Source organism: Ochlerotatus camptorhynchus, unplaced genomic scaffold, assembly GCF_037179485.1.
Source record: "Ochlerotatus camptorhynchus isolate MF236.1 unplaced genomic scaffold, CSIRO-AGI_Acam_v1.1 ptg000070l, whole genome shotgun sequence".
In the NCBI taxonomy this organism is placed as follows: domain Eukaryota; kingdom Metazoa; phylum Arthropoda; class Insecta; order Diptera; family Culicidae; genus Ochlerotatus; species Ochlerotatus camptorhynchus.
Window position 1 is genome coordinate 3849774 of NW_027040560.1, and position 19633 is coordinate 3869406.

At 42.6% G+C, this 19633-nt stretch overlaps 2 protein-coding genes across 2 annotated transcripts in view; one reads left to right on the forward strand and one right to left on the reverse strand.

Moving 5' to 3' along the window:
• Sol1 overlaps nucleotides 1–19633 on the forward strand; it is a 156793-nt gene that overhangs the window by 75805 nt on the left and 61355 nt on the right. The window lies entirely within an intron of this gene.
• Nucleotides 12681–18954, reverse strand: LOC135697285 (uncharacterized). Its single transcript, XM_065216909.1, has 4 exons — nucleotides 18873–18954; nucleotides 13954–14070; nucleotides 13702–13889; nucleotides 12681–13629 (listed from the first exon to the last, which is right to left on the reverse strand). The coding sequence occupies exons 2-4, from the start codon at nucleotides 14042–14044 to the stop codon at nucleotides 13624–13626; spliced, it is 285 nt and encodes a 94-aa protein (XP_065072981.1). The 5' UTR covers nucleotides 14045–14070; nucleotides 18873–18954; the 3' UTR covers nucleotides 12681–13623.

Below are 19633 nucleotides of genomic sequence, written 5' to 3' on the forward strand. Positions count from 1 at the left end.
AATGATCAGTAGCAAAATGTCGTCCGCATAGACGAGAATGTAAATCTCCTTGGGGAGCCCCATAAAGATTCCGTTCATTGTCACCAGGAAGATGGTCACTGCAATTACGGAACCCTGGGGAACCCCGGTTTCTTCCCGTCTGGTGCTGGAGCGGTGGTTCCCGACGGTCACCTGGAAGGTTCTGTCCTGCAGGAAATTCTGTAAAAAGTAGAGGATATTTCCTCCGAGGCACCATCTGGCTAGCTGCTGTAGTACTTGGGGTGTCCAGGCTCTGTTGTAAGCTTTGGCCAGATCCAGGGAGGCCACCTCGACGTGCTGGTCCTTACGGAGTGCCTCATGTACTATCTGGCCAAGACTGTTAAAGTATGTACCAGTTCCGTGCCCCGGACGGAAAGCATGCTGTTGGTGGTCTAGTAGGTTGTTCCCCTCAAGGAATCTCGCTAATCTCCGGTTGACTAGACGCTCCATTATTTTGCTGCAACAGCTGGTCAAGGAGATCGGCCGGAAATCCTTCGGTAATAGTGCTGGACCGAGGTTTTTCGGGATGGGAACGATAAGGCTATGCTTCCAGGAGTCAGGCAGCCGACGACCCGTCCATGCCTGGTTGAGAAGCTCGAGAAGGGTTCCTTTGTGCGTGGGTGGGAGGTTCCGCAGCATCGGGTATCCAACCTCATCCGGTCCGGAGGAGTTGCCTTTGGCGTTTCTGAGGGCAAAGTTTAATTCATCCATGGTGAAGGGCCTGTTAATTGTGAGTGTATCTTCGTCATCGGGTATGGTCACGTTCTCGATGCTGGAGGTGGAGACGCCATTACGGTTCCTGAAATCATCGTTGTAGGCCTCAATGCAGGACAGCGACTCAAAGTAGTCGCCGAGGAAGTTTGCAATTGCCCTACTAAATGCATTTATTATTCTAAGCAAGTGGACTGTATTCAATCAACGCAATCGAACTAAATCGATACCGGTACCGTCGTCAGTGATTTCAATTGGTATAGAAAGACATCGATCTGTCAAATTGATTATATCAGCTGTAAAATGAGAAAGGGGTTCAAGGGGGTAGTCAATTTTGTTAAAATAATTATAGCGTGGTTTATAATTCCCTGTCTTCTTTGAACTTTTGAACATATAACTATATAACTAGCTCCTCACCTCGTGTCACACAGCATACAAATATATTAATGTTTGCAATCAAAAAGGTTTAAATTTTTCGCCGCTTTTGTATGCAATGACCTGCCACCCAACGATTAATCCTGAAATTTCATTGTAAACCATACGTATTGTTTTTCTGTAGTTATGGCAAAAAAGTGGGGAAACTCCACGCAGATGCTTCTTCTAATCTTAAATCTTTTTGTATACTTAGAAGAAAAATGTATGTACCTTTTTTTAGGTTAACTTATTTTAAATGTTTGGAGCCAATTGCATCAACCTTTGATTTCATTTTGGATTCGTAGGAGGAAAAATACGACCCCGCAAATTAGTAGTTAACTGCACACATTTTGCAGTCCAAAGAGAAGCAGCATCATTTTGCAACAAGTGTCCCGGTTTATGCGGAAATTATGCAGTGTTTTGAGTTGACCATCGTTCCATTAGCAAGAATTTCACAAGCAGAACGATAAATCAAATCGAGTGCTTATCGATACCTGTAATACCCAAGGATTCAATCCTCCATATGCTTCTCAGCTTCTGTGACCGAGGCTGCGGTCAATTGAAAATGTTTTGAGCAAAATATCTACTCCAATTATTTTGCACAAAAAACGTGGAAAGATTGATCGAAAAGGCAAAGGAAGGGCGTTTCTAGCAAACTTTTTTTGATCACTATGGCTAAGCTCCCAACCTGGGGCTCCCAGTTAGCTATCTCAAAGTTAACAGGAGCGATTATTAGAGATGAACTAGTCTTCAGCTAAAAATCTCTCAAATAAAGATTAAAAAAAAGGAACGGCTATATTTTCTAGCAACAATAAGCACTATTGTAACTGTTCGTTTTTCCCGGCAAGTTCAGTAGCAAGAGACCCCTCGAACTGGGTCTCAGGATCGGCTTACTACTTGGTAATCTCGAGGAACTTCGCGGACAAAACGTGCAGCGTACGGTCACCTGACTAGAAATACTGTGTAGTGTGAATTTATTGATTTAAAAATTAACTTTGACTGTGAGGGTTTTTATTTTAACAAATTGGTGTGATGGTGGGATTGGGTTAGATTTCTGTAGTCTATTTTTCTAATTGTGGGTGTGGATAAAATTAACTTCGTTCTTCGGTACGTACCACTGCTTATTCTGGCGTCCTGCGAGCGCTCGCTGCTGCTGCTGCTGCTACTGCTGCTGATGACGAGCTGGCAAGCTGATTCCCAAAACAGTGGGTAATTACTGTTACCACACGATGGTTTGGCGGGGCTTGTCGATGGTATATGGCTGTGTAAGCCTTTCAGGCGTCCTCCCTCGTTGACGGAGATTGACACGGCCCAGGACGATACCAGAGTGACCGTGTCAAGAGGGGGAAGGCTCCTTTACGTTTAGGGGTTTCGCCCCCGAGCTTGAAAAGCCTCCTTACGGGCGGCTGACCCAGAGGTTGGATTGGTCCTTTGCGGTTAGACGTAGCAAACCGAGGTCTACTACGCCGAATCGTGTGCACCTGGCCGAGCTTCTCACCAGACAAAATGGCGACTTTCAGTCGAATTTACAGAATACAAAAAGGTCCTGTGAGGGTAATGGGAGGTATTAGAGAAGCCGTACTAATCTTCTAGTCATTAGTAGTGAACTAGATTTAGTTAGTTTTAAGCGTAGGATAGGTCATTAGCGTACCTGACGAATCCGCCGTCTTCTCCCTTTTTCGCTGGATACCACTCACTTAACAATGTGAAGGACACTTTAAAATATGGTTCTTGTGCACACGAACGCCTGTAACTTTCTGAGCAATGGCGCTCCTCCTTATTCTCATCAACCCCGTTGTAGCTTCCTTATTGCTGTCTGTAAGGTTGGGGGGGGGGGGGGTTTGTTATCACCACCTTTGTAAATTTTGACCCACTTCGCCTGCTGGTCTACTCTTCTATCATTTAGTTGTTGTACCCACTAGCTTGCATGCGATTCACCCCACTTATTTGGAACAAAATTCAAATTCTACTAACCTATAACATTTTTAATAGACACAAGGTACATTTTTACTAACATTTACTAGCCCTACTACTAACCCTGAATTTAATCCAACACCACTTAACTCTAGAGACGTGACTGTACACAAAATAAAAGCACAGATAAAAAATACTAACAATTTGTAACAGTCGGTTACAGTATTTACAAACGAAAGTAATCGTTTGAATCTATTTTACATAGGATAAGTGTACCAGTATTGGAACTAGTGGTTCAGTTTGCCATATTTGAAATAAATTTTAATGGATTTATTTGCGTAGATTTCTTCCAAAACATATGTTCTTACCTTGTATCGAAACAAATTTAATAAGAATGTTAAAATGTGAAATTTATGATAAGGTCAATTCGATGACCACTAGGGCCTAAAACTGGTACACATACCCTAGTTATGTTTCTAGATTTCTTAAAAAAATAAACTTTTTATAAATGTCAACAGAATATTTCATGACACTCATAAGTTGACTTACTAATAGCACAGTGAACAGTATTATTCATATAAAATGTTTAATTACACCTAAAGGGCGAACACGAAATTATTGCGACACCGAAAATGTCATGCCAATTTTCTTATAATGTTTAGAATTGTGATGGATCTTGCCGTGTTCGGTGGCCAACGACTAAACCGGCGAACGGAACAGGAGACAAATCGGTGGTCTGGGTGTAATAGACACTTTTCGGGCAGTCGATGAAAAAATGCGTGTGGTTTGCTTGATGTACTTTTCAATTCTGATTTTCATTTATTCTCTCTCCGTATATGTCGTGGTAGGTAAGTATTCGTGTGCGTGTTTCGTATTTCATTTCAGCGTTCGTGTACCAAGGTAAGGCAAATACAAAGGTAAGGTTAGTATAACAGTTTTGTTGTAATAGAGTACAGTGGGCTCAACGGATTTACAAGCTAATTCAAATGTTCAACTGTGTTTAATTTCAAATGCAAAGAATTCTAATTACATGATCAAGTGAGTATCAAGATCCGCAACATCTCGGCCCCCGTTGAAGCGCAGCATTCAACCGACAGAAGATGAGGAAGGTTCATCGGTCAGCTGGGTTGAATCAGTCGACCCTGCTGCTGTGTTACCTGGGATGTCATCAATCGGTAGCAGACACAGCTCTGTTGTTGCACGACGACGAATTCCGGCTTGAGTGCGGACATCCACTACCCGTATTATGTTGTCCTTGTTTGGGTAGACTGCTACAACGCGTCCGAGAGGCCAATGTTTGAGTGGAGCGTTGTCGGTCTTCAACACAACCATAGCACCGACCCCGAAGTCGGTAGGGATCTTCCTCCACTTAGCTGGACGCTGATGCAGCAGGCCGATGTACTCTTTAGACCAGCGCTTCCACAAGTCGTTCATTGCTCGCTGTGTCGTCTGGAAGTGGGAAAGTCGATTAAGGGGAATGCTTGAGTAGTCTGGCTCGGGAAGCCAGACGGCTGGTTCACCCAGCAGGAAATGTGCAGGAGTGAGCACGGAGAGGTCTTCAGGATGATTGGAAAGTGGAGTTAAAGGACGGGAATTCATGATGCTTTCCGCCTGAGCGACAGCCGTGCGAAAATCGTCAAAGTGGTAAGGTGATGAGCCGATGATCCTGACGAGATGGTGCTTGAAGCTCTTCACCGCAGCTTCCCACAGCCCACCACAATGCGGTGCTCTAGGGGGAATAAACTGGAACTCGATGCCCTTTTCCAGGCACTCGTTAGCCCATTCGTTGGACTTCAGCTGCTGGACGAGTTGCTGTCGCATCTCCTTTATCTCGCGGAACGCGCCGACGAACGAGGTGCTGTTGTCGCAGTGTATAACGCGAACGCGACCGACGCGACTCACAAAGCGCCTCAACGAATTGACGCACGCAGCAGCTGGCATCCCGGCGACGATGTCCAGCACAACGGCTTTGACGGCGAAGCACACGTACACTGCGACCCAGACTTTGACCGAAGCGCCCCTTCCCGCAAGTTGACGAACGAGAAACGGCCCGCAGTAATCCAGCCCCGTGTGTACGAAGACTTTAGATGGTGTAATGCGCGCAGCAGGTAATGGCGCCATATATTGATTGCTTGCTTTCGGACGACAACGGAAACACGTCACGCAACGATGGACTGTCCTTCGAGCGAGCTCTCTACCACGGATCGGCCAGAAACGCTGCTTGATGGTTGCGAGCAGTTGTGTTGGTCCAGCGTGCAGAGTTTGATGATGAATTGATCTGGCAATCAACTTTGAGAGATGATGATCGGCAGGTAACAGGATCGGAAAGCGACTGTCGAAGGTGCCAGGTGATTGCGCTAGGCGGCCGTTCAAACGAAGAAGCCCTGCGTCATCGATCCACACGTCAATGTCCTTGAGCGGAGACTTGAAGTCTGCTTTTCGCAGAGCCAGAGACTCTTGGACGTGGTTATGTAAATATCGCAATTCCTGATGGAAGGTTGCTCCTTGTGCAACTCGAATGAGAGATTTGAGAGCATTGTTGTACTCGACCGGTGTGATTCGCCCGAAAGTTCGAGCATGGCTCGGCAATTGGCAGTTCTTCGCGAAACGAAGGCAGTACGAAGCAACCTTAAGAAGATAAGACAGTTGCGAAAAGTCCTGGATGAGCGAATCGTCGAACGTGACACAAACGAGTGCGACCGTCGGCCGCTGCTCGACAATTTGTTGTTGGATGTCGGTCGAGGTTAATGGTACTATTGGATCTGGCCAGGCTTCTGGTCCTGAGAGCAGGTATGGTGGCCCATGCCACCAAAGTGCATCATCGCTGATGTCTTCGGGATGAACTCCGCGAGAAATTCGATCGGAAGGGTTTTGCAGCGTTGGAACGTGCCGCCATTGAGAGCCTTCTGTGGTTTTGAGGACCTCTGCTATTCGATTGGATACGAATATTTTCCACGCGGACGGCAGCGAATTGATCCAGTGCAAAACGATCGTCGAGTCCGACCAGAAGGTGATTTTGGCGTTAAACTTAGTGGTTTTACGGATGCTGTCAGCCAACTGACTTCCCAGAACAGCTGCACAGAGTTCCAAGCGTGGCGTGGAATAGCCACTGATTGGAGCGACCCGGGATTTCGCTATGAGGAGATTGCTTGTTCGCGTGGCAGTCGGCCCTTGCGATACTACGTAGATACATGCTCCGTATCCTTTCGAAGAAGCGTCGACAAAGCAGTGCAGCTCGTACCTTACTGCATCATCTCTGAATACCCATCGTGGTATACGAAGATCTCGGATGACACCAACCGATTCTCGAAAGGACAGTCACCAAGATTGAAGAGTCTCCGGAAGTCCTTCGTCCCAATTCAGTTGCTCCTGCCATAGCCGCTGAACGAACATCTTCGCACTGGCGACTACTGGACCAATGAGACCCAAAGGGTCAAAAAGCTGCGACATCTCCGACAGGACAATGCGTTTTGTAACTCGTTGTAGTTGTGGAAGATCAGGAACTTTGAACGCAAAATCGTCGTTTTCCGGGGACCATAAGAGACCAAGTGTTTTGATGGATGAGGTACGATCAAGCTCTAGAGACGGTTGATTCTCCTTGAGGTCGTCTGGAAAGTGTTCCAGGATACTAGGATGGTTCGCGCTCCACTTGCGCAGATTGAAACCACCTCTCTTTAGGAGGCCGTCCAGTTGGGTGCTTGTGTCGACTAGTGTTTCTATGCTGTCGGCTCCGGTCAAGACATCGTCAACATAAAAGTCCTTCTTGACAATGGAGGCAGCCAGTGGAAAGTCATGCCCTTCATCGTCAGCTAACTGATTTAGGACCCGGGTTGCCAGATATGGAGCACAAGATGTGCCGTAGGTGACGGTGTTCAAACAGTAGGTTTTCAGTGGCTCTGACTCCTTTCTGCGCCAAGCAACTTGCTGTAGTAGTCGATCGTCCGGATGTACCAAAGCCTGACGATACATTTTCTCCACGTCTGCTTTCATGACAAATCGGTGGAAACGAGAGTTGATGACGATGCACAACATTGAAGGCTGAACTGTTGGTCCTGTTAACAGAAGGTCGTTCAAGGAGAGCTGATTGCTGCTTTTGGCCGAGCCATCGAACACGACTCTTATCTTGGTTGTAGACGAATCGGGACGATGAATTGCGTGATGGGGCAAGAAAAACTGGGGCAACGCGACGCGCGTCTTCACCTCCTCCATATGGCCGAGTTGTTGGTACTCGTCCATGAACTGCACGTAGCTTGTACGAAGAGCATCATCGGTCCGAAAGCGTTTCTCCACAGCGGTGAATCGTCGAGCGGCCATTGGCCATGTCTCCCCGATGAGAGGTAACATCTCTTGGCAAACTGGTAGACGGACCACATAGTGTCCCTCAGCGTTGCGGGTGTGAGTTTTGGCAAAGTGAGCTTCACATCGTTGTTCTTCGGCCGTGAAAGTCTTGCCGTGGTCGAAGTCTTCCACTTCCCAGAATCTCTTCACTTGGGCGTCTAGGCTGTCAAGAGTAGACACTAGACACGTAATTTGAGCGGGTGTGCTCGTAGGAACTTTGCCAGAAAAGATGTATCCAAGGCTGGTTTTCTGTAGAACCGGGAGGTGGTCATTGAACGAAATTTGCTCTGCTTGCAGTAGGATCGAGAACAACTCGGCACCAACGATGAGGTCAATGCCGGAGGGTGGAGGGTAGTTTTATACATATATTTACTTCAAAAATCAAAAGAAAAGTTAATCGATGGAGCCTTGAGTGTATAATTTGAACGCATTTTCGCTTGATGCCCTCCATCAAAGTCTTTACAGTGTCATCCGGTACCAGTTTCTCAGTTTTTTTTTCCATTTTCTTAACATGTCCTTCTCGTCTTTGACTGTCTTCTTGCTCTTCCGAAGTTCCCGCTTCATTATTGCCCAGTACTGCTCCACCGGGCGCAGCTCCGGACAGATTGGCGGATTCATGTCCTTTGGAACAAAATGGACAGAATTGGCCTCATACCACTCCAGGACACTTTTAGAATAGTGGCATGATGCCAAATCTGGCAAAAATAGCGGAGCTTCGTCGTGCTGCTGCAAGAACGGCAAAAGGCGCTTCTCGAGGCACTCAGATTTGTAGATCTCGCCATTTACTGTGCCCTTTGTCACGAAAGGCTCACTCCTCAGTCCGCAAGAGCAGATGGCCTGCTAAATGAGATATTGGGAGGCGAACTTCGACATTTTCTTCTTCTTAAATTTGTCGTCCACATCGAACTTGCTCTTGCCGGTGAAAAACTCCAACCCCGGAATTTGCTTAAAATCGGCTTTTATATACGTTTCGTCGTCCATCACACAGTCAGCATCTTCTCGTAGAGCTTCTGTGCCCGAGTTTTAGCCGTCGATTGTTGCCGCTCATCGCGGTTTGGGAATTTCTGTACCTTGTATGTATGTAGTCCAGCTCTCTTCTTTGCATTCTGGACGTAGCTCTGCGACATGCCGATCTTTTTAGCCAAATCACGGCTTGAGACGTTGGGATTTGCTTTAATCATCCGCTTCACCTTTCCTTCCGTCTTTTTGTTCTCCGGTCCCGGTTTTCTTCCAGCTCCTTTGCCGTGGTCCAACGTCAACCGCTCATGGAACCGCTTCAACACTCTGGAGACGGTTGAATGGTGAATGTTCAACATTTTTCCCAACTACCGGTGCGACAGATCAGGAAATTCCAGGTGTTTGGAAAGAATCTGTTCTCTCAACTCGCGTTGGTTCACCTCCATTTTCGTTGAATCGAAAAACACGACTTCGAGTTTGACAGCATGTACACAATACACATCAATGAGAAAGTGTGCAAAATTTGGTTGATTTTTACCCAATGGTAAAAAAAAGTTATGCCCTGTTGAATGTGTCGCAATAATTTCGTGTTCGCCCTTTATTCAACGCAAACATAAAATCTTCGAATGGTTTGCATTCAATTACATTCAACTATCGCAATTTACGCAATGAATCGAATGGAATTCAATCAGGTCAAAGAGACTAAGAAATATTGCATCTGTAAATATGCAATATCCCAAGTAGCATTTCTTGTTTTATTGCACTCTATTAGTGGTTATTGAGATCAATTTCATAAAACCGCCAATAAAATTAATAGCTCCAGCACAACCTTTTGATAACCGCTATAAGATCGTCATACAGCTTAGTGGACCACTCTTGATAAGGTTTATAAAGCATGTTTGAGAATCACAATAAAGCTGTCTTAAAACCTTTTGTCAGGAAGCCTCATACTCTACAAAAGGTTCTCATAGCCTCTATAAGAGTAATATTGTATCCAAGCAGTTTTATTACGCTTTGGTGAAAATCAGTTATAAAGCCAATTTAATTTTTATTGGCTTCAAAGCAACCGCCATAAATTAGCTTGTTGTTGTTCTGTTCTGCTGAAACTTTTTTTCCAAATGGAAATCTTTAGCGGTAAAAATATGTTTGAGTGTTGGTGTCAAGATCACCATGCCATCAATTTTGTTTCATGGCGACATTAGTGAAAATTTTAAAGAAAATATATGACTTTTTAGAAGTTCCAAAACATATGCGCTTGAAATGTTATCGTGTATATTGAGATAATATGAGCGTTAAATAAATGCGCCTCCAAAATAATTCAAGTTAACAAAAAAGATTGTTTCAGAAATCAAATGAATTTGATGGAATTACCTTAATTTTACAGAAAATTGATCTCAATACACAAATTCATACCAATGCACACTGGAAATCATTTCGGATCTCTTATTTAGCCATTATTTTATTGAAATTTCTTGGATTTTATTCCAAGGCTAATGGCATTTTCATAATGACAATATGGCGACAGAGGACAGCAGGCAAGAAAAACACCAAGCGCAATTTCTTAAAATGTCTAATGCTTACATTGCACACTGGGTCAGGAATGCAACCTAGCGGATCAAAATTAATAACTCCGAAACGAAGCATTTCCGCGACTTGGTGTCTTCAGCAAAATTTCTCGTCATAATAAGGACCATCTATTGACATAAACAAATAGTTCAAAACTCTTCCGCAAAGATGGTGCCACAATCTAACTTCTTTCTCTGACGTTTTGGAGACTTGATGTTTTGGGCAAAGTTGTTTATCTTGACAAAATAAACAGCTATTTCGAAGACGTTAAATTTCTACTGTCTACTGGTTCCAAGTTATATGGAGTTAAAGAAAAAAATGTTGAAAATATGGTTTTTTTTTCCTGTTTCGGTTTTTTTTGCTTACAGCTTTATAATGTTTTATTATTCTCTTATGCAAATACATTAAATAAATAGCTTTTGTGAAGAAACATACTGGATTAAGCTTAACATTTCAAAGATATTGTTAAAAAAACGAGAAAAAAAAAAACACAATTTTTGAACATTAATATCTCCCAAAGCGCAAAAAATCGCAACCTGTCGACTTTCTCTTTCGTTAATAACTTATTCACAGAACCGTTTCTTGATGTGTTTGTCGTATTGGATGCTAGATAATAGCTTTTTTTATCGATTTATGTGCTGAAAATACCTGGGAATGTCTTTACATGACCGTGGGGATGCAAAGAGAAAGTTGACGAAGCGAATCTGTCAATATTACTTAGAACCTAATGCAATGTTCAGCTTGAATTCATTTTTTTATTTGAGGGCAAATGTATATTCCTATTCTACGGGTGCAACCGATGAATTTTACAAACATTTAGAAAAGTTTTGAATGGTACATTAACCTTTATGAAAAGTTATGCGTGATTTCAACCTTTTTGCCCTAGGACTGTCACCATTTCGACCAAGATTCGACCGTGTCACCCCATGTATATGCGAGCGAGACGTATACACGAAATGTTTTCATGTTCATGCTAACAATTGTGTTGATTTTCTTTGCGCTCCGCTTGGAAGTACCGGAAAGTTTTGATTCTTTTCTATGTTGTAAAAATAAACCACCTATTTACATTTCTGACAAGTCGCAACTGAATGCTTATAATTGTTTCAAAATAACAGTTTCATGGCCAACTAGTTTTATTGCGCTTATTTATAAAGCAACGAAAGGATTAATTTTTTGGTTTTATAAGGGCAATTTATATTACTTTTTTGTATACTTCAAAGCAATCATAAAACCTTTCATAAGTGAAAATAGCATAAGCATCAGTTGGTTTTTTAATTAGCATTATAGGGGTTTTGTAGATAGCTATAAGAATGTTTCATGACTTGCATTGTATATGACCGTCATAAAGCTGTAGGTAATGGTTGCAGCTGCAATAAAACCTTTATAAATTTGGAATATAGCCAAGCAGCTCTAGATTTGTTACTTGGGATTACTGGTTAATAATGCTCTTGATTGGCTTCTGAACGGCTTGAAAATGCTAGTTAAAAAAAACCTTCGAAAGCCCCCTGTAGAGCTGGTCGAAAAAAGAAAGGCCGCATTATCCGATGTCAATCATACAAGGTCTGTAACAGCAGGCAGCTTGCTGGTGTTAGAAGCAGAAATTTTGTAAACATTGCTGCCCAAGCGAATGACGACGTTACGTCAGCACAACATTCCATACGGCGAACAGCAGACATGACATCACAGGCAACAGCTGTTTCGTGTAAAAAGATATACTCTTAGGTGAAATACGAACACCACCTTCGACATTCAACTGTGTAATACCAATAAGTCAGTTGGGCCAGACCTTGTATGATTGACATCGCGCATTACCCTGACAATTTACAATTTACCTTCACTCTATCCCATCCGCAATCGTCAGTCTGTGCGTGAAACTTGGTGGACATTTCATATGAAAATCGCATAAGATACTATCAAGCTTTGTGTGAAGAGATGGTGGCTCGCTGGTTCTATGGTGGAGTGAAGAGATAAGACAAAGTCCGCTAGATTTCATGCACATATTTTCAGATGCTTATGGGATTTTACCAAGGAGTGAAGAGTTGCAGGGTCGTCGTCAACGTCAATGCTTACTGAACATGCAACCATATATCTGCTTTTCTTTCATAAGAGCTAATGTCGCAAACGTAAACTTTTTCTGCGAATTTCCCGAGAATGAAAAACCACTCAAACCAACCAAACGTAAACTGTGTAGAGGGAGTTGAATGGAATTGGAATTGATGGCTTATATGGAATGACTATACCAGTTATACCACTGAGGCAACACAAAAAGGGGTCAACTTTTAGAAAGTTATTTTGCATGCAGTTCCACATAGCAGGTAAGCCGCAACTTACAAACTATCCAAATTTGGGTAGAATCCAAAATGGGTAAACTATGTTGGGAGTGATAAGTTGACAAGTGTCGATCGGATTCATGTCGATGTTGTCCATTTGTCAACTTGTCACTGCCAACATAGTTTACCCATATTTGGGTAGCTTCAGTTTTGACCGATCTGAGTGGATTCTACCCAAATTTGGGTAGTTTTGAAATAGCGTGTGATTTAATTAAAGTTCGAAAAAGATTCAGACTTTTGAAACTCCATTAAAAACGGCTTAAAAAGATACACCAGTCGTTTTTTTTTTGTGCCTTTTTTTGGTCTTTTTTATTGAACTCGTATTTTTGTCATAGTTTACAGCCTTGATTACAAATAAAACATTAATAGTACACATAAAATAAATGAAAAGAAAAATAGAGGTTCTTATATATGTTCCACATTATCTGCGTGTTGCTTGTTTTTTTTTTCTTTCTATAATTATTAAACTCTGTTCACATTTTCTCTTTTTTTCTTTCTGCTATCGTCTGTATGTATGTGTGTGCTATCTTAAAAATAATGGGTTAGTAAATTTTCTAATTTTTTTACCTGCGCATCTTCTTCTTCTGATTTGTCGAATTAAAAAGTTGCTATTACGTAAAGCTAAAGTTAAAAGTTTTCTTTGTCTTCTATACCATGAATTCTGGTTTTCTGGATGTTATTGTCAGCTGTTGTTGTCGCCATAAAATGATGTTGATTGTGTTTTCTTGGAGAGGAGCTACCACTGTCTGTGTTTCGTCTATTTACAATTTTTCCGTCAAATTTCAGTGTAGTTCGGTCTACTCTTCTTACATTTACATGTCTACTATTGCAAAATTGGCAACTCGGAGAAAAATAAGCCCTGCAACTGACGACCGCAGTAGGCTGTTGAGGTTGCGGCTGTCAAAAATCCGATGTAATGTGCTAATTTTCCTCTGAGATGGCAATATTGAATTGATGTTTATATTTGCTTCTGTATGCTTTTGTATTGAGTCTTATTGTTCTTGGTTCGAGAACAGTTGATCGATTGATTGATTGTAAGTCATTGTGCGTTGTCACGATTGGTCGATTGTTTGTTTTGGTCTTGAATGTCTAATTGATTGAAAGAGAGATAAAACCGCTATTGAATGTCCTAGCAATTGTTGTTTGCAGTTTGCCTTCTGCGTTCGTTGTTGATTTCATCGATGTTGTTTGTTATTAGTTGTTGTTGTTGTTGTTGTTCTTATGAGGGAGGTCGCCAAATAAAGTCATTTGTATGTTTTTTTTATCATCGAATGTCGAAATCCTTGATGCTGTTGTCTAGTTGTTATTGCTTTGAATCATTTCACTTAAGCCTATATCCTGGCTAAGGCCAAGCCACCTGCTCGCCGGTTGCATATTAGCGCTGTGAATGAAGGAAGAAACAATAGAAATGAAATCATTTGCATGGCTCAATTTTTTTTTGTGTGACACTTACACGGACAGCGAAGTCGCGGGTGTACAGCTTCCTGGGAGTGACACCGTAGGTATCCTTGCTGACGGTGTTGTAGTGGTATCCGGGGGAGTTGATGCGGTCGACGGCGTGCAGAGAGTCAGAGTAGATGCTCGAGCTTTCGTAGGAAGAGCTATAGGTCTTCTTCTCCTTGGCCATGATGTCCTGGGATCCTGTGGAATTTAAGTATTTTTTTTACTTAACTGATCACTTGTCGGAAGCACTTCGGAAACTTACCCTTCAGGGACTTCAGGTAGTTGTTGAAGAAGCGAGCCTTCTTGCTGATTGGCTCGTAGCTTCCGATCATTTCCAGGTGTTGCTTGAACATTTTCGTTTGACTTTAGTTACTTTTGGCTGCAAATACAAAAACAAACAAATGTCAAAATTAGCATCAACCATACATTCGAAATGCAATACATCGCAGACAGAGAATGATTCATTGGTTCCTGGGAGCAATGCAGTAGGCGCTGTATTTCTTTTGCCAGCCTATTTCGTTAAAATCCATATTTACATTTTCATGCATTTTTAACTACCTGAAAAAAAGCATCCCGAATAAAGCATAATAAATCTCGGGCTATTTTTCAGCACGCCGCACTTAATTTACCCCCACCGAACAAATTGCAGTCTCAGATTTCGCGGCGCTTGCCAGATCCGCATCCTACTTCTCTTAGCCGCCCTGTCGTACAGAAAAGATAGTGTACAGACGCCTATGTATGTCTAGCTGGCTGGGTGCTCTTTTCCCGGCCGCGACAGAAACACAAACTCAAAACGCACTCTCATTTGCTAGGGGCGAGAACCGCCAGCAGCCAGCCGAAAAGAGGAACGACCCGGTCATTAAATGTGTCTGTTTTGATGTTTTTTTTTACCTTCATCTTCTTCTCCTAGCACATCCAAGTAGTCGGGCAGCCAAGATTGAATAACTCGGGACCGAGCAAAGAAAAATTACATCATAGCGCCATCTGCTTCTGTGCGAAAGTGGCATGACTTGCTGCGACCGGTTCACAGCAGCAATAGGGTTTTTAAATTCAAACATGAAAAAAGTTATTCGAATTTTTCGAACGATTAATCTTTTCAAACTATGTTTTTTACTCGAAAATATAAAGTAAAAATCCATTTTGAATGCATTGTTTTATTTCCGTGACCACTGCGATTTGCAGCATCGGAACCATGCCGCCAAATTCTCGGGAAATTCATTTTCCACCAACATTGCACACATTGCTTTCCTACCTACGCTGATGCAGTAGGCAGGCAGACCCGGGTCGTCGGAACGCACTCTCAAAGATATGTTATTTTTAAAGTTATGCAAAATCTCGGTACGCCGCTGCCGGTGGTGCCGCGGCCATTCCTCGACCACCCGTCGAGGGCGCTGAAAAATTGCATGCATTGCGTTGAACATGTTTACCCCCCTCGGGCACGGCAGGGGCATGAGGTTGCATGTTGTTCTTTTACAAGTCTGCTGACGCAGCTGACGGCATACAGATCTGCGAGATAAGATGTAGCACCGGGGCTCAGAGGATGATTTCTCATCTAGCTGAAATAACTTGGCGAAGGCAAACGGTCTCGGGTTGCTTTGGCAGCAGCAGAATTTCGATTGGGATGATGAATCATGCCTGCTTTGATTGGCAGACTCTCTCGGGCTGGTTGAATGTGAGTACCAAACTCTGCGGCTACTGATTATTGGTATGAACTGATGGAAACGCGTGGTACTTTTTCCAGCTAGTTGCATACTACATTCTACGTAAATTTGGCGAAACATACACGGTAAAAAGTTATCACATCTAATCCAAATGCTCTTGCACTTGACTCAGTCTGTTATGCGGCACTACGAATCGAAGTGATTTATCATTGATTTTCAAGTTATTTGCGTTTGGAAACAAAGTGATTTGTCGTTGAAAAATATGTACTGTATAACACCTTTAAATCAAAATGATTATCATTTGAATTGGCACCACTGTTTTCATTCATTGAATTTGATTAGTTTTGCTTTTGGAATGACATTTTTGTAATTGCGGATCTTAAAACTAGGTGTCGCATGACCAGTTTTGGCTTTGCTTTGATTCGCCAATTCTTATCATTAGGATTTTTGGCGAAAATGAGTTATACCATTAAAGCGATTGTCAAGTACTAACACTTTATAGTGTATACGAAAAGTTTTCTAATTTGTTCAGACAATGTCGTGAAAAATACCAAAACTGTGTTGTCCCATCCATAAGAGCCCATGGAGAAAGAAAATCGTCAACAGCGTTTTTCTCGACTAAGGGCAGTATAGAACTAATCGGAAATTCGATATGATTGAGGACAACCCGTATGGATACAAACAAAATGTTTGCAGTTCTAGCATGTTCCTCTTACTAACTAAATCGAAGGACTCGTCACCTGAAAATGATGGCTAAATCCAAAAAATGCTACATTTTTGATCATTCAGACTATACGGAACCTAAGTAGGGGTGACTATTTGCAGATATTTTCATTACCTTGGAATAACCAGAAAAACAAACATATCCGGAGAACAAACATTGTTCAGTACAAAAAGCTGGACCCTACCTATCGACCCATCAACTCATGGACCGGGGACTAACAACCTTACTTCCCTTCCGAAAGAAGGCGTGATCAGAGATTTTATGCATCAGAAAATCCCGACGGTACCGACTGGGATTGAACCCAGCCTCTTTGGAGTGAGAGGCAGTCACGATTACCGCTACACCACCGGCGCGCTAAGTATATTAGATTTAGAAAATACTTAGTTTTTCGATGACATTTAGAAATATTTGATGATATTTACGAATATATCTAGCGTTCAGAATCATAAGGACCAAACTGCGATGATCGATTCTCTTCATCGATTATCTCTTCGCATGACCACATTTAGTGATTAAATTATTCGAAATTTTCACCAGTGTTGGCAAAGTCATCAAAAAAATGATATTTTTCCGCTCTCATACTGTCTCAATATCAAGCATGATATTGGAAGAAAATATCATGCATGATATTGATTTTACAAGCTCCTTTGATATTGCGAGACTATTCACAACGTGTAAAGTTGAAGCTGAGAGATAAATCGATGCAAACATAATTCCGTTGCTCCTCGTTTTCTTAGAAAGAGAAGGTATAATAATCCTATCTCTTTTTTCTCTTCACCGATGGCAGACACGAAGCGACTGCTACCAGCCGTTATGGAAGTTAAAGTTGCGTTCGGGTGTAGCGCAAAAATCATGAAACTCAATCTCACCGCAGTTTGGTGAGATTTGCAGCTGGTGAGTTTTGTTAGCTTGATATTCCCAGCTGCGATATCACAGCTTGCAATTATCAATCACAGTTGTTTGCGTGTTGATTTTCGTCTATGAAAATCAAGCGTGATCTTCGGCTGAGATTTGATTCTTCGATATTTTACCAACACCGATTTTCACACTACAGTGTAGTGAAAAGTTGTATTGGTAAATTTTTTTTTATCAATTTGGTGTGCTGAAATACATGTTTCAGTACTACGTCAAACCATTGAGTGAAAATAATTCATCAATCTATAATACAAATATTATACTGCATACAATACAGGATACCATGATTTTGAATCACAATACTGAACTTATAACATTCCACAAAACACACCTTCATAAAGTTACATGATTATCATTCTTCTTTCTAAAGTTCATATCAAAGTAAAATCATAACTGATGTCCACTCTTGATGAATGAATCCAACTTCCATCATAAATCAAAAAAAGCTCTGGAGCGCCATTCCATCCTCTGCTCGAATCTCGCAAATGTATAAATGGCAAGCTTCAACCCACACACTTTGCTCAAAAATTCGGCGCCGTGAAAAAAAAACTTTCATCAACTGCCCTAGCCCAAAGCACAAAAGTAGAGAGAGAGTCGGATTATTTTTATGCTACCGTTGCGTTCGCTAATGGTGCCAGAATAGCCCGGCACTAAAACAAGGCCCCACCCGAGATATGGGTGTGAGAGTGTATTTTTTTAAAAATAATATCAAACAAACCCAATATCATCGAGGAATGCGCGAAAAACCGACTAATTCGTGGCCGTCCAACACTCGCTTCTTCTTTTTTTTCTTCTTCGAAAGTGAGCGTGTGACGAACGAGAAACTCAAGTGATTTCTGACGGGAAAAAGCGCACAATTTTCTCACCGCTCGTCGAAAGCGATTTTCCCGGTGAGGGGCACCAAATTTTAAATAGATCATGGCTCTTTGCAGACGCAAAAACCCCTCGAAATGCGTACATTATGAAACGTCGAAAGAGTAGGTACTCTCGACTCCGACTCGTCCGACCCATCAAAGCAGGCCGTTATTTTTAGAAGCACACACTCACAGCCGAAGCAAAATCACCTCAAAATTCATAAAAAAAAATCCGGGGTCCAATCTGGATGGCAACATAATTTTTATTTTGCAGCCGAACATTAACCAAACCGAACCACAAATGATGTGACCCACAAGCTACGGGCTTCCAGTTGGTTAGTCTCAACAAAAAATAAATAATTAATCCAGATCCAATCCACACAAACACTTGATTTAAATTGCCAATTTGTCACGCTCGTTGTGCAAAATCGGTTCTGCTATTGGCATATTATTTGGTTTTAGCACTTCACTGTGACGGACTGCTTTTTGCTTCGATTTAATTAATTTTATTTTGCACCTCACTTTTCACGCCATTCGACAGACACGGACAGACAGATCGACGCAACCATCAGGCCGCAAAAATTCCTCACAATCTGATTTATTTTTAAATTCGAAATTAAATTCCGCTTTTGAAACGGGATTAACTTTTGCAACCAGGCTGGTATTAACTCCCCCTGTAAATAATATATACATCCGTGACCAATCATTCCATCACTAGCCACCCACTTTTCCACCCACAAATGAAAAACACACTTGATCTCAGCAAGCATCGACTGGAGCACGTAGCAAATGCTTTCCCACCACGCCTGCTGCGCTAAACAACTCCAGACGTGGGCCGATCATCGTCCTTCAAGCAAGCTCACTCTTTGCGGCTATTCTTCACACCACTGTCTTCTCCACGCGGTCCCATCTCCAAAAATCCATCCACCAGGCAACCAATGAATCTAACCTCCACCTACTCTTTTTTTTTTTCTTTTCTTCGCACCGTCGATCAAATAAGAATTAATATGAAAAATGCACAACGTACCGGTCCTCGGTGAAATTCAACTGTTCTTTTTGCAAGATATCTCAAGACTGATTAGAGTGATACTGGCGGGGCACTAAAAAACCCCTCTCAAAAAGTCGTTTTAACTTGTTTGTGTATGTGAAACGGACGGGTTTGCCCCCGTTGCCCTTCATCCCTGTAGCGTCTCCTGTCCTCCGAGCCCACCACCCGTGTCACGCGTGATGGTGAACAAACTTCGTGAACGGGACCACTAAGCCAACCAAAAACCGATGACGATGACTGCGATCATCATTGATCACAGACAGTGCACTATGCTGCCTACATACATAATGAGGTTCACGGTCTACGCTCTAATTGGTATTGGTGCGCGGGTATGGATCGGGAATCGATTTGTTTAAAAATATCTCCCACTCCCACTCGCCTGGCGGCGGCGGTGGTGACGGCGGTGAGGATCACGTTTGGCAGCCGAAGCTCAGGTGGAAGGTTTTTTTTTTGTTTTCGCGGGAATGTGAAAAACAGACAAAGGAGGCGACGGCGGTAACAATGGAGACGACCAGCGGAATGCGTTTGCGAATCTTTGCTCTTTCGACGGGGGATCAAAGTGTGCTGGTGCGGGTGCCAAGGGCGAACTCGTGGCGGTTATGTGCGTCTCCCTATCAAAAGCGTTTCAGTGAACTTGATTAGAGTGGTGGGACAGGTGGGTTGATAGTGATTTATTACCGACAAAGGGGGAGCTTTGTTTACGTTTTCAGTGGTTTGCGTAGGATTTTCGGACGGATTTG

Bases quoted from the DNA above. Each gene is read 5' to 3' on its own strand.
- LOC135697285 (XM_065216909.1), bottom strand. From the start codon at position 14,044: ATGTTCAAGCAACACCTGGAAATGATCGGAAGCTACGAGCCAATCAGC. The intron at 13,890-13,953 runs GTAAGTTTCCGA...TAAATTCCACAG, and splicing joins CTACCTGAAGTCCCTGAAGG to GATCCCAGGACATCATGGCC.